The sequence below is a fragment of the Mycetomoellerius zeteki genome, unplaced genomic scaffold (genome assembly GCF_001594055.1).
Source record: "Mycetomoellerius zeteki isolate Tzet28-1 unplaced genomic scaffold, Tzet1.0 scaffold64, whole genome shotgun sequence".
In the NCBI taxonomy this organism is placed as follows: Eukaryota; Metazoa; Arthropoda; class Insecta; order Hymenoptera; family Formicidae; genus Mycetomoellerius; species Mycetomoellerius zeteki.
In genome coordinates this window covers 1,893,866-1,906,785 of record NW_017257654.1, presented here as the reverse complement: position 1 = coordinate 1,906,785, position 12,920 = coordinate 1,893,866, and the positions used below count along the sequence as shown (strand labels likewise).

Sequence of the window (12,920 nt, the reverse complement as noted above, 5' to 3'; positions counted from 1 at the left end):
CGGAGACGGATGTTTGCGTACTTTTGTACGAGGGAAACTAGCTAGCATGATCACGTACTTTTCGGTTAATAGGGAATATCAACATGAATATGAAATTAAATTAATAATGGGGCAAGAGCGGAGTTTCTAAAGATGGGAAGAATAACGAACTTGTTACCCTAGAAAAGTATACATTTGCAGAATACGCTGATTATAGATCACTGAGCACAGATTTTTATCTCGAAGTATAAACCGTTGCGTGATAAACTCGTCAATTGTGACTATTCGATATATCTCTAAACGTTAATAATACTTTGAAAATGTTTACATATAAGTCATAGAAAACAAAAAACGGCCGAGACTTCATCTTTTCTTGTTATTTTAGATTTTATTTCGTAAATTTTTATACTTTTTCACTCAGAACACATATTATGGAATTATTCGAAATTAATTCCGATTGGAATTATTCCGTTTTCTCTAAAAAGCGTAATAAAAACTTAGGGAATAACTGAATAATTTTATAATATATATTCTCTGATTTCTATATGATATTTTTACATGATATTCGATTTGTATGGTACTTTTCTAAACACATACAGTCTAAGTTTTGTTTAATTAATTATTTTTAATTGATTATGAAAAAATAAAATTAGAAGTATCTGACATCCTTAAAATTTGCATAACATCACTTCAGTATTAGATGCTCGAATCGCATATATATCTGGCGAGTATCCAGATACATGGCAAATGAACAGTCCGGTCAATACGTGTGTTCAGGTATTCGCTTTGATCGTTTTGTACCGCGGAATAGAACTTCTCAATCACATGTACGTACATATATATATATATATATGTGTGTGTATGTGGAGTGTGTTGGTACTCGCCACTCTTACTAATACGCCTAATTTGAATCGCACTAAAATATTCGAATGACCGGAACAACAAATACACTGTAGACGAACCTCAGTAGCGTATTCCGAGAATGCTCACTGCCAATTATGAGACTGACATCGCATACGAATGCAATACCTATCCCGTTTAGATAGTCGCTTCGAGCGTTTTGCTTTTGGTTGTATCAAACGATCACTTTGCCGTGTAGCGCAGTTTCGAATTATTTTTATTGACAGTTGAGTTGCTCCCGACATGTAATTAAAATAAAAATAAATTATGGTGAATCATATTACAACATTAAATTAGATTCTTACACCACGTTTTTTATATAACTTCTCATTATAAATGGAAACGGACGAGCGCGACGCTTCTTCGATATTTCATCTCGATGTCTCTATAAACTTCTGTATTTTGGAAGTAAATTCATTTCGTAATTATCGCGGCATTGTTACTTATCAGTTCATACTCTGAAATACTAGAGAATGTTAATTATTATTTATCATTGCAAAACGGAAAATCATACATCTCTAAATCGACATCACATCTTGTAATGAGCAGAGGAAACCGACCGTGAAGAGTAGCAGTTCTTCTTTAATTTACAATCCTTGAATTATCGACTTGGACATCAGTTTCGCCCACGTATTGCGTGTGCTGTTGATGCGCATCAGCTCTTTTGCGCCCGTTGAAGCATTAGACTCAAGTGACAGTGTATATGCGTGGACCAAAATATATTTGAGTAAAAATAATAGTTCATGCTATAGAATTTTTCTTTTGTTTTTAGATCCAATATATTGAAAATCTATTCTTACATAGGGAATTTTCCAATATTATACTGGATGTTTGAAAATTATTGTTAAAGAAAGATATTTTAATTGTCGAAAGAACTAGCCTAAAAAGATCGGACAATTCTAACACTTTCTATAATATTTCTGATAAAATTTTTCGAATAATTTACATTTTCCATTTATTCATAGAAAAAATTTGATGCATTAAAAATAAAAGTTTTTCAAAACGGATGTATATTTTCCTACATGAATATTCGTGTTATTATATTGCGAGAATAAGTTTTCTTATTGTCAGACAAATGTTTCTCAGTTTCTGATGGACGAGTACTGTATCTTCCGCATGTCACGACTTTTATGTGGAAACGATAAATTTCATCATTTGTATCGCGACATTTCGCTAACAGCGCAGGTGCGCGATGCGGTCGTGGTAAAAAGGAGTACACGTTCGAGATAACGCGGACAACATTTATGAAATAATGGACGACAACTTTCCCCCGAGTTTTTATCGGACGACCGTTCGAACGATATCATCTCGCCGAAATGTATGTTAACGATATTATTGAAAGTATTACAGATCCGAGTATTTTGTCAATTAGTGCAAGTATATGAAGCCCATTGTCTATTCGCAAAATATGTGTGCGAATTACACCAATATGTTTTCATCGCTATTAAACTAGCCTTACTAGCCTAAGAAATCGCGATGAAAGATATCTAAGAAAAATCATGAAATCATATAATAATAATACCAATAGTGTATTATTGCAATTTCATGATTTACATTCTACGGAGCCTAAACCTACTCATATTGTTTTTAGAAAAATCTTACAAAATTATTATATAAATTGATTTGTGTGCACGCACACAAGAGCGAATTACCTAATTATGAGAAACGAGTTTAACTTCACTCTAATTAATCATATATCGAATCGCGGATATCATTTTTCGCTTAGTTTATCTCATAGACATAATAAGACTACACATTCTTATGAAGTTATCATTATCGGTTTAGAAAGAATGAGAGGGAGGTAGTTTGAATCTCTTATATCTCACATTCTTTCTCTCTCTCTCTCTCTCTCTCTCTTTTTTCTCTCTAAAGTATCTAGTTGAAGAGGCACGCTGATAGAGTTGGAGAGAGATGCTGATATAATTCAATTCTTTCTAACGGAGCACAGATGCTAAGAGCAGAAGAATGTGCAGTCTTCAATTTATAGATATGATTAGTCCTATGATGTAAGAAGGTCTTTTTACATCATGATTAGTCTATCCTTACACATAGTTTTCAATTCGATAGATCTCAATTATGATTTTTATTTTGATGTTTTTACATCAATGTGCCTCATGTAATTCATAGTGTCGTATCTCCATATATTATTAGCTTAATTTTTATTTATAATCGATTAGAGTCCGACGATTCGAGTTGTGTATAAATCAAACTGTTAATGACAAAATCATATCTTGAAACAGTAACTTACGTCTTCTATTTAATATTTCGTTTTACTGTCGACAGTAGACGTAGAAAGAATTATTTAATTACATATAATAGAAACTGTTTAATGGTTCTATCACGATATATTAAGTGTATGAAGAAGTGTATAACGGTAATTTCCGGCAAACCTACTAATGAAGTTCGATTTATCTTCGGATCGAAAGCGAATCTTTGCGAAGACAGTCGTAAATGTCATAAATGATACTCAAATCAACGGTATCTTTTACGGAAGCGATTAATCCGATTTTCAAAGATGAAAAGTGTATGGTTTATTGTTATGAAATATTGCAACTTATGGATCAGCATAAATATAGCGCGATGAAAACTCGAGATAATAAACACGGATAAATATAGCACAAGAATCGTATGATGTAATATAAATCACATACGATGTTTAGAATGCTGTAAACGGCGATCGTTATATTGCGAATGATCCGTAGTTGCAACGCAATCTTGATGAATTTGTAAATCATATGAATCTTGCAGGACAGGACGTTCGTTGCGACGTCATATATCTTATAACATGCAATATTGAGAACTTCCAAGTTGGAAGACAATTGTTATTGTTTTAGTAAAAGCTTCAACGTAATCTAGCTCACCGTACGAATAGACACGTATAGTAGCGTGGATAAAACAAAACGAAGTATTTGCAACATGATATTGTCGAGTTAAAAAAATTGAATCCTTTTAAATGAAAAAAAAGAGAGATAGTTTAAATAATAATTATTATACAATATTATTATTATTTTTTTAATTTAAATAATATAATAATATTATATCATATTAATAATGTAATATTATCATTATCTAAAATTATTATTATTTTTTTAATTTAAATAATATAATAATATTATATCATATTATTAATAATGTAATATTATCATTATCTAAAATTATTTATAATAATTATCATTTAATTCACATTTATCTCTCTATTAATTTATTAACGATAAATTCTAAATTTTTTGAAAAAAAAATGTACTTAAGCTACTCTTTACGCGAACTGTAAGATAATGTTCTTTTATTTTATTCATGCTACTCGTTTATTTATAATGGATATTTCGCGCCCGCAGTTTTACGTGTACGCTTTAGACGTGTTGGAGTCTCTCTTGTTTTAATTAATTATTATATATACATTATGTATAATACCGTAGGTTATAATACGAAATTGCTTCATCAAATCGAAAACGCTTGCGTTAAAATGTTGTAATTTTGCAATGGTGTATAAGTTAAATTCTCACGATTTAGTCATTAATTGGAGAGAAGGAAAGATAAGAGAATCATACATAAGAAATTCTCTGAGACGAGCGCGAAAAAAAATTTTGTTACAAATATGCTCGTGAGTCCAAATCAATTTATCTGGAACATCGTGTACAAAGGATGTACGAATTGCGAGCGAAGAATCCCATGAGAGACGAGCAATAACGTGTATATTACGTTTTACTTTACCTATTTTATATATAAATATTATATATATAGATAGAGATATATATATTTATATACTATAACTTTTTTATTACTTCTGTACTGAAATACTGCAGCGTGAAGAGTGTTTGTAACAGGATGCCGTAACGAATGCAAAACAAAAATATATATAAAATCCACGTGTCATCGTTTTTTCTCTTTTTTTTTTTACACTAACTCTAGATAATAATCGCATCAATTGTGTGCTATTGTTAAAGTTGTTGCGAAGTACGGGATGAAGAAGAAGAAGGAATGAAATACAAGTTATGAGATTGAATATCTAAAATCTTAACCGATTGCTTTACTGATTTCCTGATGTTTTCTATATCAAAGGAGAAGAGAAATTCAATTAGTTAATAATTACACGATTTTAGAAATTGAATATTAATTGAATAATTTTATCAAATAATTTTTATATGAAAGCAACTAAGTTAAATTAATTTATTATAATAATAATGTTCTACGCGAAATGTTCAATAATATAAATTTATATTTACTCAGCAAGGTTGACTCTGTGCTTGATTATACATCTTTAAAAAATTTAACGAGATAAATTCAATATTAATGAATGATGATTTCAGAGATTAAATATTAATTTATTTTGATAACTTGGGAAAAAATGTTTCATATATAATTATATATAATTGAATTTATCTCGTTAAATTTTTTAAAGATGTATAATCAAGCACAGAGTCAACCTTGCTGAGTAAATATAAATTTATATTATTGAACATTTCGCGTAGAACATTATTATTATAATAAATTAATTTAACTTAGTTGCTTTCATATAAAAATTATTTGATAAAATTATTCAATTAATATTCAATTTCTAAAATCGTGTAATTATTAACTAATTGAATTTAACTTGAATCAAATCTTTAAAGCTCTTTGATCAAGCGAATTATGATATCTTGCGTACAAACAGATTATATCGCTATCTGATATCTGATATCTGATATGATGTTCAGGGTAAACTAAAATATCGTCAATTGTTTTCCACGATGAGTTACAATTGTTATATCCGGGAAACATTCCCCGGATATCGTATATCATCGCATTCCACTTTTATCACTGAACGTCCCGCCTCGATCGATGGTCGGGCATTTCAAAAATTGTTCTTCTCCTTTGCATTTGTACCGCGGAAAGTCGCGCGGTGATTGGCCAGCCTGGACGGCTAACGCAGTAATGTGCCGTCATGGCGACGCTGCCGCCGCGGAAAAATCCAACTCCCACAAAAATTTCGAAGCAGCACTTGACGCCGTTGCAAACGCTTCTGCAGCTGGGCTTCCCGAAACACCGGGCGTATGTATGGCCCCGCGAATATAAGGGGTCGTGTTTATGGTGCCGCTCACATGGCACGTTGTCCCGCGTAAACACACGTCGCCTACTCATTGTAAACAAACAGCTGTCAAACGTAGCTTTGGGTACCTCTGTCTTGCGAGACTCATTCTTGATCGAATTAACTTTCTTCCCAGTTGATGTTCAAACGAAACAGATTATTCCTGGCCTTTAAACAAGGCGTATTTCTTTGCGTTACCCAAAGTTGCTACTGTTGCTGGAACATTGCTGACAGTTCTGATACTGAAAGATGCATATTTGACACGTTTACTTATTAGGAAAATGTTAAGATAATTTATATTTGTACTCAGCGTTGCTGATGAAAATTGTATATTCTCAGGGAAAAGGCGTTAGCAGCAACAGGACACCGTGGTGTACAATTAGCATCAGATTGGTTGTTGGCTCATGTAAGAGATCCGACTCTGGACTCTGACACTCAACGGCAATATGTTTTATATGCTTGCCCCACCGGACCGTTAGCTGAGCAACTCGAGCTGTTTTGGTCGGAGAGTAAAGACCTAGGATGGAACGGTGCTCATAACTTTATACCGCACATTACTCTTGTCTCCTTCTTTGACGTAAGATATTTTATGTATATTTGGCAATATATTTGTCTTGAATATTTAAAAAATCTGTGTTCAAGTATGCAATTTGTTCAAAACATTTTTGTAGGCTCCTGATGAGTTCACAAAAGAATTAGTGCACACTCTTGAGAATGTGGTTCATCAGGATGGAACGCACGAACATATCGAGCTAGAGACATACGTGTCACCTAATTTTATGGGCCTTTTCGTCAAAGACGTGAATGCGGAGTGGTTGAAGAACATTGCTCTTCGCTATGTCAATAAAATTGATGCTTTAGGTATCACTGCCGAACCACAAGTAAAGTCTTTGCACCTTACGCTGGCTTACCAGTTTCCCAGCAACTTGTTTCAACCTCTCCGCTTGATGGTCGAGAAATTAGGACCAAATACATCGGCCAATTGGGAGCTCAGATTATATTCGAGAGATTCGAGATTACAGAATTCGCACGTGCATAAAGTGACACACGCCCACGTGCCACGAGAACACGATGAATTAGAGTTAAGAGTAGGTGATTACATATACGTTCCAGAAGGAGCGTGTAACGCGTCCACGGACGGTTGGGTGGAAGGTGTCTCTTGGTTGACCGGTATATCGGGTCATGTGCCGTTGAATCATACCAAGAGGACTGCGGAATCGGACTCGTGGACGTTACATGCCACCGTGCCGATTACCGACAATAAATATGAAAGCGCGGAAGAGGAGGAGATACCAAAAGTCAGAAGACCGCCAGTTTTGTCTCCAAGCGATTCCATCGATACTCCTGATGGGATTCCCACTGCAGAGGAGCCGGTAATTATTTCTAGAAAATATATCTCGCAGAAAATCATCGGCAAATTTGTAATCTGTTCCTTTCGAACAGATGGCAGCGTCGGAAGCGCCGGAAACACCGTCTAGGGAAATCTTCATATGTCGACACGGCGAGAGGGTGGATTTTACCTTCGGCGCATGGATTCCGTATTGCTTTGAGTCGAATGGTTGTTATGTACGTCGTGACTTGAACATGCCCAAAGAAGTACCATCCAGGAATATCCAGGATTTCCAAAACGATAGCCCGCTGACGACTGTAGGTGAGATGCAGGCAACTTTGGTAGGCGAAGCCATGAGATCGTCCAGTATTAAGATAGACGTAGCCTTCACGTCGCCGTCGTTACGTTGCGTTCAAACGCTCGCTAATATCTTAAAAGGATTAGAGTCCGATATTCCAGTCAAAGTAGAGCCAGGCTTGATAGAATGGTTGGCATGGTATCCAAACGGTATACCCGTTTGGATGACCTCCGAAGAGTTGATAAAGGCGGGTTTTAATGTGGACACCGATTACGATCCGATCGTGAAGGCTAAAGAACTCCCGTTAAAAGAGAACGCCGCGCAGTATTATGAACGCAGTTATGATCTGATCAAGAAGATTATAGAGAGCACAGTTGGTAATATTTTGATAGTAGCGCATGCCGCTTCTCTGGCTGCTTGCACCAGACAGTTGACCGGTGGTAGAATACCCCCGGCAGCTGAAGTCACTAGATTAGTTCAAAGAGTACCTTACTTGGCATGTTTGACGGCACGTCAAGATATTAACGGCTGGCAACTCCATCCTCCTCCCTTCCCACCAATCACTCATACCAGTAATAGCAGATTCGATTGGAAGGTTTTAATGTAATAACATTGCACGAGCTTTTGTCGAGGAAGACACTTTACAAAGCCTATAAAAATATAAAAGACTGTTATAATACAATGAATTTTTATGCAGGGCTTATCTAATGTCGATGACACTGAAACATTCAACGAATTAAGAAAAAAAATTTTTCCAGGATATATCATTGGTGTATGATAATATTGATAAATACGATAAAAGCTAGTCGATCGCGTATGCAGTTGAACATTTACTTCCTCGAATTATGATTAATACGGGTATTGAGGTATAGTTTATTCTTTAATTATGGATATAGAACAAATCATAGCCAATATGTTATTGGTATCGTGCTATACCAATCCGTTAAATATCTAATATATAAGCGACATACTAGTCTTGATTGGACGCATTTTCTTGCCGTGTCTTGGATGAAGCACTAAACAAAGAATTTAAAAAGAAGGTAGTGTTTATATATATATAATATTTTTAAATAATATTCTATTTTCTGATTATATTATAGTATTCATGTATCTATCACATACATAATATTTTCTCTCTTTGACTATTATAAAGTTAAGCTACGTATCTACCAAAGGAATATGAGCAACATTTGTGTTTTTGTTTTCATGAAAGCTTCAGTATGTTTCTTAATATTCCTGATTGTCGCTAGAAACAGAAATATAATTTGCCTGTTTTCCATATAGGAGTAGTAAGATTAAAGGAAATGTATTGGCAACAACAAGTGATAGTCTGTTTTTAGACCTTGTGTTATTTGAGAGGGAACGCGTCTGTCACGTCTTGTCGCTTGTTTCGCTCTTTTCGAATGAAGGTCTCAACACAGGAAAGTACTCATTCTAAATCAGAACTACTAATACAGATATAAGGTAACTCCGGTATATACGCCGCACCTATCAAAAACTTAATTTATTAAGTATTATTTACTATGTTTATAGTAAACGAACTATATCAGTAAAAACTTTGTACTGTTTACTACTATGAAAAAAATATTAGAAATTCGAAATATTTATTTTTCATATTAAAAAATAAACTTTTTGAAACCTCTTCTTGTATTTTTGCCGCATATCTCATAGGGGTGGGATATATGGCTACTCATAGGGGGAAAGGGGGTACCCTATAAGCGCATAATATTATTTAATATTAAATAATATTTTAGGCATATTCTCAGAATATTAAATATAACACTTTAATAATATTTTACTAAAATTATATAATATTAAATAATATTCCTGAAATATTAATGGATGTTTATATGTCCACTCCTAATAATATTATATGATTATTAAAAGTAACATTTATTTAATGTTACTTTTAATAATCGTATAACGTAATTAATATCGTATAAACATTAGAAAGTATTATAACAGCATTTACTTTAATTTGTAAAACTGTTACATCTGTTCAGTATAAGTATACATTTAAAAACTAAAAATGATTTTTGCTCTCAGTTGTAGAACTGGATATGTACTTAAAATCACGTTGAAACGTTTTTTTAGCACAAGATGCAGCATAGACTGATAAGAACTTTTCGTTACTGGATTGTGAATTCAAATTGCACAAAATTAAAAATAATTAATATTTATTAATATTTTAATGTTTCTCAGGAATATTAAAATATAATACCTAGGTTTATTATATAAGTGGACATATAACCTCTATAGAATACTCCCGTAATATTAAAAAAATATTTATGATATTTTCGAAATATTATAACATTATTTTAATTTTTTTTAATAATATTCATGTAACATTCTAGGAACATTTTGCGCTTATAGGGTATGTACGGCTCATGAAAAATTTACAAATAATGTAAACATGCTTAATAATACAAACATGCTTTATTATTCTACTACACGTATGTATCACGAAATAACCACTAAGTCTTTTACACGTCCTACATTAATCATTTTATGTAGATTATAACTTATGATGACGTTATTTATTACAGTGACAAATTGATTCAACTCACAATAAATTCATTAATATTAACAGTAAGAAGCTGAAATCATAACACAATACTAATATAACATTAAGGCATGTAACAGAGTAGTTACGGGAAAATTATCCCCATTCCTTCTATTTTTTCTGACTTCTGCGGTGTAAATCCCAGCGTATTTGCCGGAGTTACCCTATACGTTTTAAATATGTCTGTCAATAACAAGTTCGTTTTGATGTGATAGATCTTTCCTCAAGAAGACGTAATTTACAATACTCATTTCTTTCTTGAAGGTTTGATTTCTTTCATAATTTATACTTTTTTCTCCTCTTTTCCTTCTAACTAAAAATAATACATACATAAGTTAAAGCTGCTGCGAGAAGTTAATTTTCTTCACACTTATTTAAAACAACTTTTTGTTGATCTGATGGATACAGTAAGTTATGAAAACAAAACTAAAATATTTCTCTGAATATTTGGTGGAGACACAAATGTTTTTACTAATTGCTGACAACAATAGTCAACAATGTTTCTTTGATAGATATGTTAAGCTTATATTAAAGTAGAAGTATAGAGAAATTAATAAGGTGCTCTTGTGTACATTATTCATAGTCTCTATCGATAGAAAAATGTTCCATGCGAGCTTTATTACCATTTCTTGGAAAATTTAGAACGTGTGTCAATTAAGTGTGACATTGAATTTAACGTAATGACATCTGCATCATAACAAACTTTGATGCGCAGAACAAGGATATATTTATAGTATCGTTATTGATGTTACCTTTTACAAAATAACATTTATATGTATATATATTTAGGTACAATACTATTTCAAAAATATGTCCAATGTTGTTCCACTTTTAAAATAGATTGAACATTCATTTGTGAAACGTTGATAAAAAAGTGCACGATATATTTTTATGTATATGTATATACATACATATATGTGTACGTATATATGTATAAAATTCGTGTATATATAGGCAGTATTTTATTAAACATTATATACCTAATTATATTTAACTTTCTTTTCTTCCTATAAGCGCACATGCGCATTGCGGTACAAATTTATATTGAAATATATATATCATATACAATTTCTGACGATGTACAAAAGCATTATACTATATACAAAACAAATTATCAAAATATAAGAGTTACGAGATGACTTTTGTTCTTTTTGCAATTATCCCATGACTTAGCTAAACGTGGCCACTTTCTTTTAATTTGACTATCAAGGTATCCACGTCTGGTAATATAGCACCAGCCTGTCTAACTGGTGGGTCTTCTACAGACAGTATTTCAATTCTCGGTGTCACATCTACTCCAAGATCTTTCGGAGTAATCTTCTTAATGGGTTTTTTCTTGGCCTTCATAATATTTGGCAAAGTCGCGTATCGTGGTTCATTCAGACGAAGATCAGCACTGAGGACTGCTGGAGTTTTCATCTTGACAATTTCTAATCCACCATCAATCTCGCGTGTAATAGTTAATTCGCCATTATTGTTTTCGATCTGGATAAGAAAGAAGATTAAGATAAAACTTTGCAAAATGATAAAATTTTATCTACTTTTTACCTTGCTGCAGAAAGTGCCAGATGGCCAATCCAAGACGCCAGCAGTCATTTGTGCGGTTTGATTGTTATCATCGTCTATGGCTTGTTTACCAAGTATCACCAAATCTACTTTCTCATCTTGTGCTAGTTTGGCTAGAATCTTTGAGACATGAATAGGCTGCAACGTCTGATATTCAGGACCAGATATTTCTACGTGAATTCCACGATCCACACCCATAGCAAGGGCAGTCCTGATTGTATCCTGTGATTGCGTTGGTCCACAACTAACTGCTATTATTTCCTGAGCTATTTTCTTTTCCTTCATTCTTACTGCTTCTTCTACAGCTATTTCGTCGAAAGGATTCATTGAATGTTTAATACCATCTGTGATTACCCCAGATTTATCCGGTTTGACACGAATCTATAAATGTATGTATAAAATATAAAGTGAATGTTTTTCATTTATTGACATTGTAAGTCAGCATTTTCAGAATCTTAGTTTATTATAGAATTTATTATATAATACATATATAATATTACAGTGTTTACGATAATGTATTATTAGAAAAAATATTAAACTTCATAATGTTACAATTTTTTTCCTTAATATACAATATAGAGATTACGTTACCTTTACTGCATAATCAATTACTCTTTTTACACCTACAAGCACACGCGCCATTTTTGCACAATGAAAAAGTTAATACTATACAATTGCTTTTGTTTAATTCTTCTTAATTATTATCACCGAGAGATAAATCTGATAACAATCCTTTAAAATGTAAGCAAAGTCTAAAGTCCGAATTGGACTTGTACTGGTTGTGCAAGGTTATTTCACTAAAAACATTGTGACCAACTTGACTAACGAAAATGTGACACGCTGGACACTGGAGCGAACATTCGAATATAAATTGTAGCCGATGTGTTGATTGACGTTGACTGTCTGTTTTGAATTGTTATCTTCTAAGGCTGCGTTCCGATATATACACTGCCAATATTGAAATTCTATAGTATTACATAACATGAACTACTGAAAATGTATAGTTACGTAATGTTATGTATAGAATTTCAATACTGGCAATGTATATCGGAATACGGTCTAAAAAAAGCACTTACACTTACACTTGTTTTCATTTATTTTTCTTACATTATTGTTTATTTATTATATAAATATCTATACATATACAATATAATATGTTATAGATATAATATGTTATAGATATACAAATCTCTCTCATTTATATATATATATATATATA

At 32.7% G+C, this 12,920-nt stretch overlaps 2 protein-coding genes across 2 annotated transcripts; one reads left to right on the top strand and one right to left on the bottom strand.

Moving 5' to 3' along the window:
* The first annotated feature begins 5,682 nt into the window (after positions 1–5,682).
* Epp (Ecdysteroid phosphate phosphatase) lies at positions 5,683–8,610 on the top strand. The gene is made up of 4 exons (XM_018457535.1): positions 5,683–5,907; positions 6,284–6,521; positions 6,616–7,317; positions 7,388–8,610. Exons 1-4 carry the CDS (start codon positions 5,801–5,803, stop codon positions 8,177–8,179), a joined length of 1,839 nt encoding a protein of 612 aa, XP_018313037.1. The 5' UTR covers positions 5,683–5,800; the 3' UTR covers positions 8,180–8,610.
* A 2,530-nt stretch (positions 8,611–11,140) lies between these two features.
* Positions 11,141–12,567, bottom strand: Etfb (Electron transfer flavoprotein beta subunit). The gene is made up of 3 exons (XM_018457494.1): positions 12,293–12,567; positions 11,684–12,082; positions 11,141–11,620 (listed from the first exon to the last, which is right to left on the bottom strand). The coding sequence occupies exons 1-3, from the start codon at positions 12,341–12,343 to the stop codon at positions 11,309–11,311; spliced, it is 762 nt and encodes a 253-aa protein (XP_018312996.1). The 5' UTR covers positions 12,344–12,567; the 3' UTR covers positions 11,141–11,308.
* Positions 12,568–12,920: the final 353 nt, after the last annotated feature.

Excerpts from the sequence above, each read along its gene's own strand:
- Epp (XM_018457535.1), top strand. The coding sequence starts at position 5,801 with ATGGCGACGCTGCCGCCGCGGAAAAATCCAACTCCCACAAAAATTTCG. Across the intron at positions 5,908-6,283 it reads GGCTTCCCGAAACACCGGGC|GGAAAAGGCGTTAGCAGCAA; the intron begins GTATGTATGGCC and ends GTATATTCTCAG. Across the intron at positions 7,318-7,387 it reads TTCCCACTGCAGAGGAGCCG|ATGGCAGCGTCGGAAGCGCC; the intron begins GTAATTATTTCT and ends CCTTTCGAACAG.
- Etfb (XM_018457494.1), bottom strand. The coding sequence starts at position 12,343 with ATGGCGCGTGTGCTTGTAGGTGTAAAAAGAGTAATTGATTATGCAGTA. Across the intron at positions 12,083-12,292 it reads TAATTGATTATGCAGTAAAG|ATTCGTGTCAAACCGGATAA; the intron begins GTAACGTAATCT and ends ATACATTTATAG. Across the intron at positions 11,621-11,683 it reads CTGGCACTTTCTGCAGCAAG|ATCGAAAACAATAATGGCGA; the intron begins GTAAAAAGTAGA and ends TTTCTTATCCAG.